The sequence below is a fragment of the Mustelus asterias genome, chromosome 19 (assembly GCF_964213995.1).
Source record: "Mustelus asterias chromosome 19, sMusAst1.hap1.1, whole genome shotgun sequence".
Classification (NCBI taxonomy): Eukaryota; Metazoa; Chordata; class Chondrichthyes; order Carcharhiniformes; family Triakidae; genus Mustelus; species Mustelus asterias.
In genome coordinates, this window is record NC_135819.1 from 13379996 (window position 1) to 13399793 (window position 19798).

The following is a 19798-nucleotide window of genomic DNA, read 5'->3' on the forward strand; positions in this document are numbered from 1 at the left end:
TTAACCTTTCACATTCTTTTGAAATATTTAAACCTCTGTAATTTTTTTGTCGTTGTTTGCAACGTATCAAGCACCTTGGCAATCAGATTCTGAGATTTTTTAAAGTTTATTTTTCTCAGTTGCATGTTTTGTCACGAACAGTCTGATTTTTTTTTAAATGGTTCCTCACTGCTTCGCTGTTAATCGACAGGTCTCTTTGCACCTAGCCCTCTCGCTAAAGCGTCTGACGGTTTATCTCTTTCTTTTCCAGTAGAGCCACACTGGCTACGTCCTGTGAAGTCGCCGCCGGCTTACTGACCGGTCCCAGCGGGGTCGCCGACTTGCCTTGTTGCTCAGCCTTTGCGTTGTCCCCCGCCTTCCGTCTTTCCACCGTGGCGGGCCCCACGGGGATGGACATTTTCACCGGTCCCAGAACGCTCTTTGCCACGGTGGCGAGGTGGTTGACAAAACCCGGCTTATCTGTGCACGTCTGTGCTGCTGATGGAGGCCCTTGCCCGGCCCCGCATGGTGCGGCAGGGGGTGCTTTCTTTATTTTGACCTCCAGGACCCCTTTGCCCTCTGGAGATGTCTCGCAAGCTCCTTTGTAACAGTTAACCGGGCCACTTTTATCCACGACGTCGGGTCGTTTGGCCGGATGCAGGGGGCAATCCTGGGGCAAAGTCTCATGAATGCTGACGTCCTCCGTCTCACCCTTGCGTGACTCTTCTCTGGTCTCGCACGCCATGCTCTTCCTGTTGTCTTTCCCATCGCTGCTTCCTGCGGGCTTTGGTGGCTCCAACTTGGCAGGAATTTCTGCCGATTTCCCCTTCTCCTTAGGGCCAGGCTGGGAGTCAGCTCCTGGAGATGCAACCTTTGGCTCTGACCTCTGATCTCTCGCAGTGCCTTTGTCTGGCGTTAGATTGCTGGTGCCATCTTGGCTCTGGGAGCCAGATCCCAACGGTTCAGTTTGCACCCCTTGGTGTCTCCTGCTCGCAGGATGGATGACGGAGCGTGTCTTCTTAGGTTCCATGGGGCGACCTTTCTCCGGCGGTTCTGAAACGCAGTTTATTTGGACTGACTGAGTGACATGGACATTAAGGCTAGTTGCTACGGGTCCTGGGGACATTTTGAAAGCAGAAGGCGTTGGCAAGGTATCGGGTCTTGAGATTTGCGATAATCCAGAACACTTGTCCATGCGTGTTGTCGAGACGGGGGAAGGTGGTACGCCAGTCTTTCCTTTTATGGTACCAAATAGTGCATCCTTATCCAAGCTTTGATCCAAGGGCATCAATTTTTTGGCTACTGATATTTCAGAGGATGGATCAGAAATCTGGGACTTTGATGCAACAGTCTTTCCATTCGACTCCTTCAATGTTGAAGAAAGAGAAGCACTTTTTCCTTGGTCTTCCGCCATCTTTTTGGTAACATCATTCGTCCCACCAGAGCTATGGTGAGAGGTAACTGTGGAACCGGTTCTTGTCATTTCTACTTGATCCGCGTTGATCCCTTCCATTGGTTTTTCCTCATGATCGCTGATTTTGACCTCCAGTTCCTGTACTGGGTCAAGGATTTCTCCCCTTTCTTGCCTGATTGTCGAGAATATATCTCTATCAATTAGCGGAGATTCCTGCCTGCCCAGTTTCCTTACGGCCATCTGACGGAAAGTCCCCAAGTCGTTGCCATCGGCCTTTGACCCCAGGACTTCCCCCTCCGATTCCAACAGGCTCTGAAGGCTGGTATCGCTGTGAAGGCCCTCTTTCCGGAAGTCTGAATGCGACGCCTCCAGGCTGTGCTTGCGGATTGCCAGCTTCTTCTCGGAAGAAAGCGGGATGGACAGTTTCTCAGCGGACTGCACCCTCTTGAGTAAAGGAGACCTGGGCGGCTCTGCACTCTTGGGCCGTGGTCGCACCACAGGGGGCGACGAGTGCAGCTTGATGTGGAAGGTCTGGGTGGTGTTGGAGCTGCCCACGGTGTGGGCGGGCAGAGGGAAGGAAGGATGCTGGGGGGAAGGGTGAGTTGGCGACGGAGTGTGAGCCAGAGGGGAGAGCGGAATGTTCCCTGCCGACTTGCACCGCGCTGACCTGTACTGGCGTTGGAGCTTCGGGGACAGACCGTGAAGGCTGCTGGGTCGGATGTGGTGTGGGGTGGCCGGGGAATTTGGTACACTTGAACCAGGCGAGCTACTTTGAGACGAATTGCCCCCTCCTCCTGTGGGGAAGAAGAAAAATATATTTAAAATACGGACATATATATTCCAAATCAATTTGTTCTTACCACAGTTCATGCGTATATAAGCTTTCTCCTTACATAAGCGAATGAGGGGGAAAGCAATAGAAGGAAATGTTGATAGGATGAGATAAGGCCAGAAGATATAGAAGTAGAATTAGGCCATTCGGCCCATCGAGTCTGCTCCGTCATTTGATCATGGCTGATACGTTTCTCAACCCCATTCTCCTGCTTTCCCCCCACAACCCTGGATCCCTTTACCAATCATAGAATCCCTACAGTGCAGAAGAAGGCCATTCGGCCCATCACGTCTGCACCGATAACAATCCCACCCCAGGCCCTATCCCCGTCACTTCACATATTCACCCCGCCGATCCCTCTAACCTACGCATCCCGGGACACTCAGGGGCAATTTAGCCTGACCAATGCACCTAACCCGCACATCTCTGGGAGGAAACCGGAGCACCCTGAGGAAACCCATGCAGACACGGGGAGAACGTGCAAACTCCACACAGACAGTGGCCCAAAGCCGGGAGTCGAACCCGGGTCCCTAGAGCTGTGAGGCAGCAGTGCTAACTACAGTGCCACTGTGTTGCCCCAATCAAGAACCTATCTGTCGCTATCTTAAATCATAGAATCCCTATAGTACAGAAGGAGGCCATTTGGCCCATCGAGTCTGCACCGGCAACAATTCCACCCAGGCCCTATCCCCGTAACCGCATGTATTTAACCTCCTAATCCCTCTGACACTAAGGGGCAATTTAGCACGGCCAATAAACCTAACCAGCACGTCTTTGGACATGATGTGGAAATGCAGGCGTTGGACTGGGGTAAACACGGTAAGAAGTTTAACAACACCAGTTTAAAGTCCAACAGGTTTATTTGGTAGCAAAAGCCACACAAGCTTTCAGAGCCTTAAGCCCCTTCTTCAGGTGAGTGGGAATTCTGTTCAATAACAGGGCATATAAAGACACAAACTCAATTTACATGAATAATGGTTGGAATGTGATTCCAACCATTCGTTGGAATGTGATTCGCATTCCAACCATTATTCTGTAAATTGAGTCTGTGTCTTTATATGCCCTGTTTGTGAACAGAATTCCCACTCACCTGAAGAAGGGGCTTAAGGCTCCGAAAGCTTGTGTGGCTTTTGCTACCAAATAAACCTGTTGGACTTTAACCTGGTGTTGAAAAACTTCTTACCATCTTTGGACACTCAGGGCCAATTTAGCATGGCCAATCCACCTAACCCGCCCATCTTTGGACTGTGGGAGGAGACCGAAGCAAACCCACGCAGACACGGAGAGAATGTGCAGACCCTGCAGAGACAGTGACCCGAGGCCGGAATTGAACCCGGACCCCTGGCGCTGTGAGGCAGCAGCGCTAACCACTGCGCTGCCTCTTGTAGATTCCTTTTCATCTTAAATTTTAAAAAGTTGAACGATGCGTCACCCCGTTGTATAGAATCGGCCACATTGAGCAGAGATACCTAGATAGCCCGAGTCTGGCGTTGGTCTGTAGCTCTGAGTAGGAGAGCGAGCGGAGAGGCTGTGTGTCGGCGAGCCAGGCAAACTGTCGCTGGATGAGAGTGAGCGATTTAAGGATGAGAGACTACGGCTCGTGTGCAGCAAGTTTGACTGTTTGGTTATCTTTCGAAACAAGGAACTTCGTTTCTTACCACTGGAGGAAGGGGTGGGGGGGGATGGAGAGAACACAAGAGGAGAGAGCTTGAATCATCCAGAGTTAGTCAGTGAAGCATCAATCCATAATTACCCTTCCCATGGGGTACAGTTCAGAGCACTCAACAGCAGCAAGAGCAAAGAAGGATTTCATCGAATCCCTACAGTGCAGAAGGAGGCCATTTGGCCCATTGAGTCTGCGCCAACCACAATCCCACCCAGGCCCCATTCCCACAATCCCACATATTTACCCTGCTAATCCCTCCAACACTAAGGGGCAATTTAGCATGGCCAATCTACCTAACCTGCACACCTTTGGACTGTGGGAGGAAACCGGAGCACCCGGAGGAAACCCACGCAGACACGGGGAGAAAGTGCAAACTCCACACAGAGAGTGACCCGAGGCCGGAATTGAACCCGGGTCCCTGGTGCTTTGAGCCAGCAGTGCTAACCAAGTAAAGCAAAGTAAAGTAAAGTTTATTTATTAGTCACCAGTAAGGCTTACAATGAAGCTCCTGTGAAAATCCCCTAGTCGCCACACTCCGGTGCCTGTTCGGGTACACTGAGGGAGAATTTAGCACAGCCAATGCGCCCTAACCAGCACGTCTTTTGGACTGTGGGAGGAAACTGGAGCATCTGGAGGAAACCCACGCAGACATGAGGAGAATGTACAAACTCCACACAGACAGTGACCCAAGCCGGGAATCGAACCCGGGTCCCTGGTGCTGTGAAGCAGCAATGCTAACCACTGTGCCGCCCTGATTGTAGGATTATGAAGGGAAGGCAGCATATCCATCCAGCACGTTCCTTACACTTTGACCGTTTCAGAGCGCATCAGGCGGGATTTTCCGGTCTTGCTCGTCCCAAAACCGTAAAATCCCGCCCGAGGTCAATAGACCTTTTCATGGACCACCTCTCGCCCGCTCCGATTCCCATGACGGGTGGGATGGTGAAATTCCAGCCATCCTGGCGGAAGTAGACTAAATAGTCTAAGGATATGCAAGAAGAGGTGGCACGGCAGCACAGTGGTTAGCACTGCTGCCTCTCAGCGCCAGGGACCCGGGTTCGATTCCGGCCTCGGGTCACTGTCTGTGCGGAGTCTGCACCTTCTCCCCGTGTCTGCGTGGGTTTCCACCGGGTGCTCTGGTTTCCTCTCACAGTCCGAAAGACGTGTTGGTTAGGGTGCATTGGCCGTGCTAAATTCTCCCTCAGTGTACCCGAACAGGCACCGGAGTGTGGCAACACACTAATAAGAAAACTTTAAAACACTCACCATTTAAATTTATTTATTATTGTCACAAGTAGGCTTACATTAACACCACAATGAAGTTACTGTGAAAATCCCCTAGTCGCCACACTCCGGCGCCTGTTCGGGTACACTGAGGAAGAATTTAGCACGGCCAATGCACCCTAACCAGCACGTCTTTCAGACTGTGGGAGGAAACCGGAGGAAACCCACACAGACACAGGGAGAACATGCAGTCTCCACATAGACAGTGACCCAAGCCGGGAATGGAACCCCAGTCCCTGTTGCTGTGAGACAGCAGTGCTAACCACTGTGCCACCGTGCAACCGTTATGTAATAAAGATCTCTATGTATCAGGTTAATTCATGATTTGAGATATTTCTGATGACATGTGGTGCTAATGGAAGCTTTACCATTGATTGAATTTCAGCTTCTGATCTAAGCAGCAGTAATAACAGTCGGGTAACACCACAGGGAATTAGCACTCATCCTCTCGGTAGGTAGACTGAGTAGCAATGGGTTTTAAAAGCTCCCGAAATAAAAACTGTTTTGTCAGTTCCTTTTCAGCCTGATAAAATCAGAACTGTTCGATTTATTTACCCTGTCAAGAGGTTTAAGAATATCCCAGTGTGTGTGTGTGATGGACAGGAATAGTACATTCCAGTGCCCATCTTCCCCCTTACCTGTCCTGCCCTTCCTTCCCTGTGCTTTTCTTGTTCCTTCGTGCCATTTTGGTCTTGTAGCTGGATCTCCTGGCTGGCCCGATCTTGATGGAAGTGTTCTCAAATGGTGTCGTGGTTACAGTCACTTTGTTTCCGCTCTGTAGGGAAGAACAGGACAAGTTCAAGGCAAGGACCGAGTTCAGCATCAAATCTCTCTGTCAACTCTTCAAAAGTACTGACGGCATCTGTGGGGAGAGAATAGAGCCAACGTTTCGATGACCCTTCATCAGAGCTCTGACGAAGAGTCATCCAGACTCGAAACGTTGGCTCGATTCTCTCTCCACAGATGCTGTCAGACCTGCTGAGAATTTCCAGCATTTTCTGTTCTTGTTTCAGATTCCAGCATCCGCAGTATTTTGCTTTTATCTTCAAACGTACTGTTAGATTAAGACAAAACCTTAAGAAGCTGAAATCCTGTCCCTGCCCAGTTCTGAAGTTGCTCCATAGCCATGAATCAATCCTGCTCCCAGATCCACGCCGGTATAACTATCCTGAGGACGGCTTTCCAATTGGGTGTCAAGCTCTGTCAGGCATATACATAGATGATCTGGAGGAGGGGACCGAGTGTAGGGTAACAAAGGTTGCGGATGACACAAAGATGAGTGGGAAAGCAAATTGCGTGGAGGACACAGAGAGTCTGCAGAGAGATTTGGATAGGCTAAGTGAGCAGGCAAGGATTTGGCAGATGGAGTATAACGTTGGTAAGTGTGAGGTTATCCACTTTGGAAGAAATAATAGTAAAATGGATTATTATTTAAACGGTGAAAAATTACAACATGCTACTGTGCATAGGGACCTGGGGGTCCTTGTGCATGAATCATAAAAACTCAGTTTGCAGGTGCAACAGGTGGTCAAGAAGGCAAATGGAATGTTGGCCTTTATCGCGAGAGGGATGGAGTATAGAAGCAGGGAGGTCATGCTGCAACTGTACAAGGCACTGGTGAGGCCGCACCTAGAGTACTGTGTACAATTTTGGTCCCCTTATTTAAGAAAGGATGTATTGGCTTTGGAAGGGGTGCAGAGAAGTTCACTAGATTGATTCTGGAGATGAGGAGGTTGGCTTATGAGGAGAGATTGAGTAGACTGGGCCTGTACTCCTTGGAGTTTAGAAGGTTGAGGGGAGATCTTATAGAGACATATAAGATAATGAAGGGGCTAGACAGGGTAGAAGCAGCGAGGTTATTTCCACTTACAATGGAAACAAAAGCTAGGGGGCATAGCCTCAAAATACAGGGGAGTCAATTTAGAACAGAGTTGAGGAGGAACTTCTTCTCCCAGAGGGTTGTGAATCTTTGGAATTCTCTGCCCAATGAAGCGGTAGAGGCTACCTCATTAAATGTGTTTAAGTCACAGATAGATCGGTTTTTAGCCAATAAGGGAATTAAGGGTTATGGGGAGCGGGCGGTTAAGTGGAACTGAACCCACTATCAGTTCAGCCATGATCTTATTGAATGGCGGAGCAGGCTTGAGGGGCCAGATGGCCTACTCCTGCTCCTATTTCTTATGTTCTTATGTTCTCTCCGTGTGTAATTTTCACGTGGCAGTGATTGGGAAACTCACCGTGCGGGGATTGGAGAGTGAGAGCCTTCGTCCTATCAGTTCGTGGCATGCCTCTGAAGCCATGTTTACCACTGAAAGAGATTGGAATGGATTCAGGGCCACAGGCAGCTTGGTGTAGCCACAGTGGCACAGTGGTTAGCACTGCTGCCTCTCAGCGCCAGGGACCCAGGTTCGGTTCCCAGCTCGGGTCACTGTCTGTGTGGAGTTTGCACACTCTCCCCATGTCTGTGTGGGTTTCCTCCGGGTGCTCCGGTTTCCTCCCACAGTCCAAAGATGTGCAGGTTAGGGCGAATTGGCCGTGCTAAATTCTGCCTCAGTGTACCCGAACAGGCGCCGGAGTGTGGCGACTAGGGGATTTTCACACTAACTGCATTGCAGTGTTAATGCAAGCCTACTTGTGGCACTAATAAATAAACTTTAAACTGTTCTTTGTTGTAGCAAGTTCCACATTGTCACCACCCTCTGGGTATAAAAGTTTCTCTGAATTTCCTGTTGGGTTTATTGGTGACTATTTGAGATAAAGTCTCAAACCAGGAGCCTGTGTACCCTCTAGGTGGATCCAAAAGCAGTATTCTCAGCAGAAACAGGGAAGTTACTCTGCGTATCCTGGCTAATTATTAAGCTCCCACTGGTGGAAAGGACTGGAAAATCCGGGGTGAATTTTCCTATCCCGTCCGGCACGGGAATCGGAGCGGGAGAGAGGCAGACCATGGGAAGGTCCTGAAACTCCAAGGTCCCTTTTAACTTTGACAAAAAGTCATCTGGACTCGAAACATCAGCTCTTTTCTCTCCTTACAGATGCTGCCAAACCTGCTGAGATTTTCCAGCATTTTCTCTTTTGGTTTCAGATTCCAGCACCCGCAATAATTTGCTTTTATCCACGGAAAGGTCCGTTGACCTCGGGTGGGATTTTCCGGTTTTCAGCTGAGCAAGGCTGGAAAATCTCACCCATTGTCTCAGAATAAGAGGTAGACCGTTTCGGAACGAGGTGAGGGGGAATTTCTTCACTCAGGGGGTGGTGAATCTTTGAACTTGTCAACCCCTGGGGGCTGTGGAGGCTCCGTCATTGACTGCATCCAGGACAGAGTTAGGAATGTTTCGAATTACTAAAGATATCAAGGGACATGGGAATATTGCTAGGAACTGGCACTGAGGTAGAAGATCAGCTAATGATCTCTGGATGAATGATCTGCCAGAAGGATGTGGAGGCTTTGGAGGGAGTACAGGAAGGATGTTGCCGGGTATGGAGGGTATTCGCTATGAGGAGAGGTTGATTAAACTGGGATTGTTCTTCCGGGAAAGACGGAGGCTGAGGGGCGACCTGATAGAAGTTTATAAAATTATGAGGGGTATAGATAGGGTGAACAGTTGGAAGCTTTTTCCCAGGGCAGAAATGACAATTACAAGGGGGCACAAGTTGAAGATAAGAGGGGAAAGGTTCATTGGAGATGTGCGGGGGAAGTCTTTTTACACAGAGGGTGGTAGGGGCCTGGAATGCACTGCCAAGTGAGGTGATTGAGACCGATATGTTAGCGACATTTAAGACATATCTGGATAGACACATGAATAGGTGGGGAATAGAGGAATATAAGCCTCTATTGGTCTAGATAGGACAATGTGATAGGCGCAGGCTTGGACGGCTGAAGGGCATGTTCCTGTGCTATACTGTTCTTTGTTCTTTGAATAACGGAGCAGACTCGAGAGGCCGAATGGCCTCCTCCTGCTCCTATTTCTTATGCCCCTATTTGAAAAGTTTAACAGATTAACGTGAGATAATGTTGCAGCTGTATAGGACCCTGGTCAGACCACACTTGGAGTACTGTGCTCAGTTCTGGTCGCCTCATTACAGGAAGGATGTGGAAGCCATAGAAAGGGTGCAGAGGAGATTTACAAGGATGTTGCCTGGGTTGGGGAGCATGCCTTATGAGGATAGGTTGAGCGAGCTCGGCCTTTTCTCCTTGGAGAGACGAAGGACGAAGGGTGACCTGATAGAGGTGTATAAGATGTTGAGAGGTATTGATCGAGTGGATAGTCAGAGGCTTTTTCCCAGGGCTGAAATGGTTGCCACAAGAGGACACAGGTTTAAGGTGCTGGGGAGTAGGTACAGAGGAGATGTCAGGGGTAAGTTTTTCACTCAGAGGATGGCGGGTGCGTGGAATGGGCTGCCAGCAACGGTGGTAGAGGCGGATTCGATAGGGTCTTTTAAGAGACTTTTAGATAAGTACATGGAACTTAGTAAGATAGAGGGTTATAGGTAAGCCTAGTAATCGCTAAGGTAGGGACATGTTCGCCACAACTTTGTGGGCTGAAGGGCCTGTATTGTGCTGTAGTTTTTCTATGTTTCTATCACAATCACAAACAACCTGTAGGACTGAAGAAATAATGTCTTGTCCTGGAGCTGCCTATAGCGGCACGGTTAGTTTTGACATTGGGTTACCAAGATATTAAGCATTGTGCATTCAAACAGCGAGCTACCTTCAGTATGAGTTCCACAACTTCTGTATGGACCAGTCCATGGACAGGCTCCCCATTAACATGAGTTATAAGATCACCGGCACAAAGACCAGCCTCGTGGGAAGGTCCTCCGTCTTCTACATGCTGCAACGTGGAAAAGAGATAGTTAAAATTTCATGCCACTCTCCGAGAGTCCACGGCTTCAACTGTTTTGTTTTCGGAGTTTTGTATTTTAAAGGTACTCATAGAAATCATAGAAATCATAGAAACCCTACAGTGCAGAAGGAGGCCATTCGGCCCATCGAGTCTGCACCGACCACAATCCCACCCAGGCCCTACCCCCACATATTTACCCACTAATCCCTCTAACCTACGCATCTCAGGACTCTAAGGGGCAATTTTTTTTTTTAACCTGGCCAATCAACCTAACCCGCACATCTTTGGACTGTGGGAGGAAACCGGAGCACCCGGAGGAAACCCACGCAGACACGAGGAGAATGTGCAAACTCCACACAGACAGTGACCCGAGCCGGGAATCGAACCCGGGACCCTGGAGCTGTGAAGCAGCAGTGCTAACCACTGTGCTACCGTGCCGCCCCGTACTGACTGAACATTCGTGGTCACACCGGTACAAAAACAGAAAATGCTGGAAAATCTCAGCAGGTTTGACAGCATCTGTGAGGAGAGAATGGAGCCAACGTTTGGAGTCTGGATGACCTTTTGTCAGAGCTGAGAGCAGAGAGAATCAGTGGAGATTTATACTATGAGGAGGGTAGGGAGGGTGGAATGGGACTAAGGGAATGTCAATGAGGGTACAGAAGGCCTAGTGGGTGCTAAAAGCATCCATTAAATGATCAGGATGCGTGAATGGCAGAACAGAGGTGCAGATTGTTAAAGGACTGCCTGAGGAATGTGGCAGTTGCCCTGAAAGTGTGGGGGGGGGGGAGGGAACATAAGAAATAGGAGCAGGAATAGGCCATCTAGCCCCTCGAGCCTGCCCCGCCATTCAATAAGATCATGGCTGATCTGAAGTGGATCAGTTCCACTTACCCGCCTGCTCCCCATAACCCTTAATTCCCCTACCGATCAGAAATCCATCTATCCGTGACTTAAACACATTCAACGAGGTAGCCTCCACCACTTCAGTGGGCAGAGAATTCCAGAGATTCACCACCCTCTGAGAAGAAGTTCCTCCTCAACTCTGTCCTAAACTGACCCCCCTTTATTTTGAGGCTGTGCCCTCTAGTTCTGGGAGGAAGGAGACAAGGTGGAGAGCAGGAATGGAGAAGTGGGAAAATGGAGGTGAGAAAGAAGGATGATAAAATGGATAAATGAGATGAAACAGAATGAAATAAAATTAATGTTATGGGGTGAAGGTGGAGGGGAGAGTTCACGCTCTGAAGATCTTGAACTCAGTGTTCAGTCTGGAAGGCTGTAAAGTGCCCAATCGGAAGATGAGGCGCTGTTCTTCCAGTTTGCGTTGGGGTTCGCTAGAACATTGCAAAAGGCCAAGGACGGACATGTGGACAGGAGAGCAGGGTGGTGTGTTGAAGTGGGAAGCGACAGGAAGGTTCGGGTCCTGCTTGCTGACGGACCGAAGGTGGTTCAGCAAAGCGGTCGCCCAATCTGCGCCTCCGTTCTGCCATTCACGCATTCTGATCACTTAATGGACACTTTTAGCACCTTCTCAGCCTTCTGTATCCTCATTTACATTTCCTTTGTCCCATTCCACCCTCAAGGTATAAATCTCCTCTGATTCTCGTTGCTCTCTCTGACGAAGGGTCACTGAGACTCGAAACGTTGGCTCTATTCTCTCTTCACAGACGCTGTCAGACCTGCTGAGACTTTCCAGCATTTTCTGTTTTTGTTTCAGATTCCAGTATCCGCAGTAGTTTCCCTTTATCTTTGTGCTCACATAGGGGGATTTGCAGGAACATACTTAGTTCGTAGAGCACAGAAGGAGGCCACCATGTTTTTGCTGGCTTCTCGGTAGATCTATCCAATTAGTCCCAGTGTACTGCTCTTCCCCATAATCCTGCCGTTCTGAAGTTGGAAAGGGAGACAGTATTCTAACTCAGCCCAGGTGTGTAAGTCTGTCGTCAACTATTTAATTGCTGCCTGTATTAAGATTGGTTGGTGGAGTCTTGTTGACTGTCTGTTAATGTTGTCTATCTGAGTTCGCATGGACTTTGATTGACAAAGTAATGTGTCGCACTAATGTGTCACACTTTCGCCTCACGGGCTAATTAGAAACCAGAACAACTACATCAGTCGTATATATTAAAGGGCATCTCTGAATCTTGCCGTAGCAGGGGTGTTCCAGTTTACCACCAGCAAAGCTAGTGGACACCGTCAATGAGACAAAATCCACTGTGCAATTTCCACTCTCACCTCCCTCGCTATCCTTGGATGCCTCTCATCTGATCCTGGTGTCCCATTAACTTAAAGTACAGACAGCCTACCCTAAGGAGGAGTCCTTATCAATTTTAAACCTCTCAACTGTCTGAATTTCACAATGACCTGTGCAGTATCTTGTTCCTTGGTAACAGAGAGAATCCAATTCGTACCTCAATCATATCCCATCTCTGCACCTAAATCCCTTTTGGGTCTTCAGTTGGCCTGGTTCCTCTTTTTACTGCCCTTTACTATTTATATGCCTAAAAAAAGATTTGAATTACTTTTTATGTTAGCTGCCAGCCTCTTTTCCCACTCTCTCTTTGCTTCTTTTATTTGCTTCTTCATTTCCCCTTTGAAACATCAATATTCAGTCTAGTTCGGGGCGGCACGGTGGCACAGTGGTTAGCGCTGCTGCCTCACAGCGCCAGGGACCCGGGTTCGATTCCCAGCTTGGGTCACTGTGTGTGTGGAGTTTGTACGTTCTCCCCGTGTCTGCGTGGGTTTCCTCCGGGTGCTCCGGTTTCATCCCACAGTCTGAAAGACGTGCTGGTTAGAGTGCATTGACCCGAACAGACTTGGGGCAACTAGGGGAATTTCACAGTAATTTCATTGCAGTGTTAATGTAAGCCTTACTTGTAACTAATAAATAAATTTTACGTTACTTTTACTTTCAGTTCTCGGTTGTATTATCCAGGTGATATTTGTCAAAAGCACACTTATTCCTCTCAATCTCTGTCTCTTTTTGTAATTCAGGGGACTCTGGATTTGTTCGTCCTGTTTTTCCTTTTCCTGGGGATAGACCGTGACTGTCCCCAAGCTATGTCTTCTTTAAAGGCTGGCCAATCTTCGATTCCAATTTATCTGCACCAGATGTATTCTTACTCCACTGACGTTGGCTTTTTCTTAGTTAATTATCCTTACACTGGATTACTCCTTGTTCTTTCCCATAGTCAACCTTATGATATAATGATCACTATTTCCTAAATGTTCCCCTACTGAAATTTGCTCCACTTAGCCCACATCAACCCCAAGAGCCAGGTCTAGCAGTGCCTTCTTTCTCTTTTGCTGGATTTTACTAGTGTTCATACCCCACTCTCATTCCATCCACCTCATCGCAACCTTTCAGTAGACCTTTCCATCCCCTTTTCTCTCGTATATTCATCTAGTTAATGGAACCAGAAGCTCTGGGTTTGAGTCCCGTCGCAGGACTTGACGGCCAAAGAAGATGCGTTCATAACACGGTCAAACAGATTGAGGAAATCCTTCCAACACATGTCAATGGCTGGTGATAAGAGTGGGAGAGACTCCTGGTCAGCCAGGTGATGGAAAGAACATTGGAGCCTCTACCATCCCTGTACATAGCTTCAGACTACAACATGCATGTCAAAACTCTTTCTGGATGTATCACAGCTCTGCCCAAGACCACAAGAAACTACACAAGGTCGTGAATGTAGCCCAATCCATCGCGCAAACCAACCTCCCATCCATTGACACTGTCTACACTTCCCGCTACCTCGGAAAAGCAGCCAGCATAATTAAGGACCCCACGCACCCCAGACATTCTTTCTTCCACCTTCTTCGGTCGGAAAAAAGATACAAAAGTCGGAGGTCACGTACCAACCGACTCAAGAACAGCTTCTTCCCTGCTGCCGTCAGACTTTTGAATGGACCTACCTCGCACTAAGTTGATCTTTCTCTACACCCTAGCTATGACTGTAACACTACATTCTGCACCCTCTCCTTTCCTTCTCTATGAACGGTATGCTTTGTCTGTATAGCATTTTTATTCTATTCATTCATGGGACATGGGCGTCGCTAGCTATTTATTGCCCATCCCTAGTTGCCCCTTGAGAAGGTGGCGGTGAGCCGCCATCTTGAATCGCTGCAGTCCACGTGCTGTGGGTTGACCCACAATGCCGTTAGGGAGGGAATTCCAGGATTTTGACCCAGCGACTGCGAAGGAACGGCCGATATATTTCCAAGTCACGCAAGAAACAATACTTTTCACTGTATACTAATAGATGTGACAATAGTAAATCAAATCAAATCAAAATACATGTTGCCGCAGCAACGCTGGCTCCCTGAGCGACCATTTCAAGCAGAGGCGAAGGCTGGATCCTCTTGTCCGCTGGTCAGCCCACCCGATGGTACTTACCCAGACCATGTGGTGGACGCTGTATACATCACTGTCTCCCATGTAGACCCTGATGGCGCGGAGCGTGAAGCCGTACTTCTTTCCCGAGCGGTGGATGGTGATGGGAGATCTCAGACTCGTGACTGCAGGTGAGAAGTCCCGGCTGGGCGAGGAATCCCGTGAGGACGGATTGGACGACAATGACCGCGGCGACATGGGGCTGGCGAGAGGTGAACTGCTGTGTTGATCTACTGGATATACAAAGGAGAGGCACACTGGGATTGGCTGAGAGGCGTGGGCTAAGGTTGACCGGATCACTGAAGTTAAAGTTAAGCTGTGAACCATACGGCAGGCTGGATTGCAACAATAACATCGGGTGGGATTTTCCGCCCACGTTCGTCCCGCCTGTGATCAACGCGCCTTTGCATGGTCCCTCCCTCCACTACGATTCCTGTGGCAGGTGGGACGGGAAGATTCCCCCCAACAACTTGCATTTAAATGGTACCTTTAATTCATTTTGGTAGATGGGGCGGCACGGTGGCACAGGTGTTAGCACTGCTGCTTCACAGTGCCAGAGACCCGGGTTCAATTCCCAGCTTGGGTCACTGTCTGTGTGGAGTTTGCACATTCTCCCCATGTCTGCGTGGGTTTCCTCCGGGTGCTCCGGTTTCCTCCCACAGTCCGAAAGACGTGCTGGTTAGGGTGCATTGGCCGTGCTAAATTCTCCCTCAGTGTACCCGAACAGGCGCCGGAGTGTGGTGACTAGGGGATTTTCACAGTAACTTCACTGCAGCGTTAATGTAAGCCTACTTGTGACTGATAAACTTTATTTACTTATTTAATTGAACTTACTTAGATCGAAGCAGGGCAGAACTTACTCAGTTAATGGTAGGGTGTTGGGGCGAGTTATAGAACAAAGAGATCTAGGGGTACATGTTCATAGCTCCTTGAAAGTGGAGTCACAGGTGGGTAGAGTGGTGAAGAAGGCATTCGGCATGCTTGGTTTCATTGGTCAGAACATTGAGTTGGGACGTCTTGTTGAAGTTGTACAAGACATTGGTAAGGCCACACTTGGAATACTGTGTACAGTTCTGGTCACCCTATTATAGAAAGGATATTATTAAACTAGAAAGAGTGCAGAAAAAATTTACTAGGATGCTACCGGGACTTGATGGTTTGAATTATAAGGAGAGGCTGGATAGACTGGGACTCTTTTCCTTGGAGCGTAGGAGGCTTAGGGGTGATCTTATAGAGGTCTATAAAATAATGAGGGGCATAGATCAGTTAGATAGTATACATCTTTTCCCAAAGGTAGGGGAGTCTAAAATTAGAGGACATAGGTTTAAGGTGAGAGGGGAGAGATTTAGAAGGGTCCAGAGGGGCAATTTTTTCACACAGAGGGTGATGAGTGTCTGGAATGAGCTGCCAGAGGTAGTAGTAGAGGTGGGTACAATTTTGTCTTTTAAAAATCATTTAGACAGTTACATGGGTAGGATTGGTATAGAGGGATATGGGCCAAACGCGGGCAATTGGGACTAACTTAGTGGTTAAACAGAAAGGGTGGCATGGGCAAGTTGGGACGAAGGGCCTGTTTCCATGCTGTAAACCTCTATGACTCTGTGACTCAGTGAAACGTCACGGGATTAATGTAAAAGTTGAAAGCTAGGAAATGGCCTGAGAGCCAGTCCACTGGCTGCCTGGCTTTGGCCATCATTGAGATTTCTGTCGGGTTGGACGGTGCATGTTGGCAGGCTATTTAACTGTGTTAGAACGTAACCGGTGACAACTCTGTATTGGATGTAATATGACCAATGGTAACAAGCTGTAAGGGTCAGCTGACCCAGTAAACCATGGAACCAATTACAGAATGATGTGATGGTCAGCTGACTCACTATAAATAAGAACCTGTTGGGAATTGTGGGGAGCTTGGATTGGCCCAGGGCGAGGCCTCAAGTTTGGAGTAATGAAGTTTCTTTATTAAACCCTTTCTGATTTATCAGTTGGAGTAAGTTTTTTGTTATATGTTTACTGTCTGCATTTGAAGAGATCCTTCTGAGGAAACAAACTGTGGGTGCAATCAAAATTAAACTAATCCAACCTCCGCTCATATGGGAGACGGAGCAGTCATTCGATAGCAAGCTGGAGGACCAACCCAGATAGACATTCGCTAACCCAGAGGCAGGAATATTAATCTCTGCAGTGCCCAGATTAACTGAATCATAGTGGACAATTTAACTCCACACGGTCATCAGGACACACAGGGATTGAGTTTTACATCATGTCCAACATCATGTTGCAGCTATATAAAACCTTGGTTAGGCCGCATTTGGAGTATTGCGTGCAGTTCTGGTCACCACACCACCAGAAAGACATGGACGCTTTGGAGAGAGTGCAAAGAAGGTTCACCAGGATGTTGCCTGGTCTCGAGGGTGTCGGCTATGAGGAGAGGTTGAATAAACTAGGATTGTTTTCACTGGAAAGACGGAGGCTGAGGGGAGACCTGATAGAGGTCTACAAAATGATGAGAGGCACAGACAGGGTGGATAGTCAGAGACTTTTTCCCAGGATGGAAGTGTCAATTACAAAGGGGGGCACAGGTTCAAGGTGAGAGAGGGAAAGTTTAAGGGAGATGTGTGGGGGAAGTTTTTCACGCAGAGAGTGGTGGGTGCCTGGAACACGCTGCCAGAGGAGGTGGTGGAAGCAGGCACATTAGCAACATTTAAGAGGCATCTGGATGGGTACATGAATAGGGAGGGAATAGAGGGATACGGACCGAGTAAGGGCAGAAGGTTGTTTTTTAGTTTAGTTAGGGCATCATGATCAGCACAGGCTTGGTGGACTGAAGGGCCTGTTCCAGCTGTATTTTTCTTTGTTGTTTGATATTACTCTATTAGTTCCTTGAGAAAAATCACAGAAGGAAATTTTAAATGAAGAATTAGGCACTTATTGGTTCCATTGACAGTCTGCAGTCCCAACCATTTAAAGAGCTTCAAATCTGAAACAGGTAAACATCCTGAGTGCTTCCTGGAGGTCATGCCATTGTGGAGAGATGCTTAGCATTTTTTTTTCGTGGTACATGGGCATCGGATTCGCTGCCCAACCCTAAATGCTACAATGATGTGGAGATGCCGGCGTTGGACTGGGGTGGGCACAGTAAGAAGTCTCACAGCAACAGGTTAAAGTCCAACAGGTTTATTTGGAATCGCGAGCTTTTGGAGCGCTGCCCCTTCATCAGGTGAGTGGAGAGGTAGGTTCACAAACACGGCAGATCTAGACAAATTGTGATTATCTCTCTCTCCACTCACACCTGTGAAGACTTGATTACCTCAAAAGACTCGCATTCCAACCATTATCTTGCAATTGAGTCTCTGTCTATATATGCCGTGTTTGTGAAACCTACCTCTCCACTCACCTGATGAAAGAGCAGCGCACCAAAAGCTCATGATTCCAAATACAACACCAGGACTTTAACCTGGTGTTGTAAATGCTACAACTGAGTGGCTTGCTGGGCCATTTCTGAGGGCTCTTAAGAGCCAATCACTGCAATGTGGGCACATTAAGAAGTCTCACAACACCAGGTTAAAGTCCAACAGGTTTATTAACCTGTTAACCTGGCGTTGTGAGACTTCTAACTGTGCCCACCCCAGTCCAACGCAGGCATCTCCACATCGCTTCAATGTAGGCCAGACCAGGTAAGGACAGCAGATTTCCCTCTTGGTGAAGGGCAGGTGAATGAACCAGATGCAGTTTTACAACAATCGCCGACACTTTCATGGTCACCATTCCAGAATTAAATTCGAATTCCACCCGCTGCCGTGGTGGGGATTCGAATGCGCGTCCCCCGCGAAGCAGCCTGGGCCTCTGGATTACATTACCCCGACACTGCTGTCTCCCCCACTCCATACCTGTAGGGATCATGACTGACAGGGCGGTGGCTGACGCTGATTTAATGACCTTGTTGACAGGTCGGGAGGCGCGCTTCTCGGCCGAGTCCCCGGACAGCTGCTGATGTCGCGCACGGCGAACCGCCAGGTCGCTTGTCGCCTTGGTAGAAGAAGAGTCCGTTTCCTTGGAAACCGGGCATAAGGACTCGCCTAACTTCACTGGCCTACCCGCTGAAATAAAATTGAAACCATTTAGCAGGAAGGCATGCAAAAGTTCTCTTTAAGATTCTAACATTTTTATTTCTCTCTGGAGGCTTTATATAACTTCATTGATAGGGAACAGTACCAACTGATAACACTGGGCAGCACGATGGCACAGTGGTTAGCACTGGGAGGATGGTGGCACAGTGATAACGTCACAGGACTGCTAACCCTGGGGGTTATTCTTGGGGATATGGGTTCAAATCCTGTTTACAAGTTGGGCCGAAAGGTCTGTTTCCATGCTATAAACCTCTACGACACTGCAGCCTCACCGCCACAGGGACCCGGGTTCGATTCCCGGCTTGGGTCACTGTCTGCGTGGAGTCTGCATGTTCTCCTCATGTCTCTTTGGGTTTCCTGCGGGTGCTCCGGTTTCCTCCCACAGTCCAAAAGACATGCTGGTTCGGTGCATTGGCCACGCTAAATTCTCCCCGTGTCTGCGTGGGCTTCCTCCGGGTGCTCTGGTTTCCACCCACAGTCTGAAAGGCCTGCTGGTTTGGTGCATTGGCTGTGCTAAATTCTCCCTCAGTGTACATGAACAGACGCTGGAATATGGTAACTAGGGGATTTTCACAGCAACTTCATTGCAGTGTTAATGTAAGCCTATTTGTGACACTAATAAATAAACTTTACATTTTTTACTAGTAGACAGGAATGTTAAGGGCAGCATGGGGGCATAGTGATTAGCGCTGCTGCCTCACAGCGCCAGGGACCTGGATTCGATTCCCGGCTCAGGTCACTGTCTGTGTGGAATTTGCATGTTCTCCCCGTCTCTGCGTGGGTTTTCTCCGGATGCTCCGACTTCCTCCCACAGTCCAAAAATGGATGGGTTAGGTTGGTTGGCCGTGCTAAATTGCCCCTTAGTGTCAGGGGGACTAGCAGGGTAAATGCATGGGGTTACAGGAATAGGGCCTGGGTGGGATTGTTGTCAGTGCAGGCTCGATGGGCCGAATGGCCTCCTCCTGCACTGTAGGGATTCTATGATTAAAATCAGCTTTTCCTCAAGGACTACTCCAAATTATTCAAGGATCTGAGCTTATCCAATAAAAAGGACAAATTTTAGGGTTATTTTCTCTGGAAAAGAGAAGATGGATCTGAAATAGGCCTTTAAAATTATCAAAGGGATTTAATAAGATCGATGTAGAGAATTGAGAGTTAAAAACCAGAGATCTTAAAAGTAAGACAGTCACCAATAAATCCAATCAGGAATTCAGGGGCAAATGTATTTACCCAGAGAGTTGTGGGAATGTGGGATC

General features: G+C 48.4%; 1 protein-coding gene across 1 annotated transcript in view; it reads right to left on the reverse strand.

Moving 5' to 3' along the window:
• Window positions 1–214: 214 nt before the first annotated feature.
• LOC144507633 (microtubule-associated serine/threonine-protein kinase 1-like) overlaps window positions 215–19798 on the reverse strand; it is a 118866-nt gene continuing 99282 nt past the window's right edge. Inside the window, exons 22-27 of the mRNA XM_078234789.1 lie at window positions 18303–18512; window positions 14419–14648; window positions 9888–10010; window positions 5814–5950; window positions 3695–3885; window positions 215–2181 (exon numbers count right to left, since the gene is read on the reverse strand). Of these exons, the coding sequence (XP_078090915.1) occupies window positions 215–2181; window positions 3695–3885; window positions 5814–5950; window positions 9888–10010; window positions 14419–14648; window positions 18303–18512 (2858 nt within the window). The remainder of the gene's footprint in view (window positions 2182–3694; window positions 3886–5813; window positions 5951–9887; window positions 10011–14418; window positions 14649–18302; window positions 18513–19798) is intronic.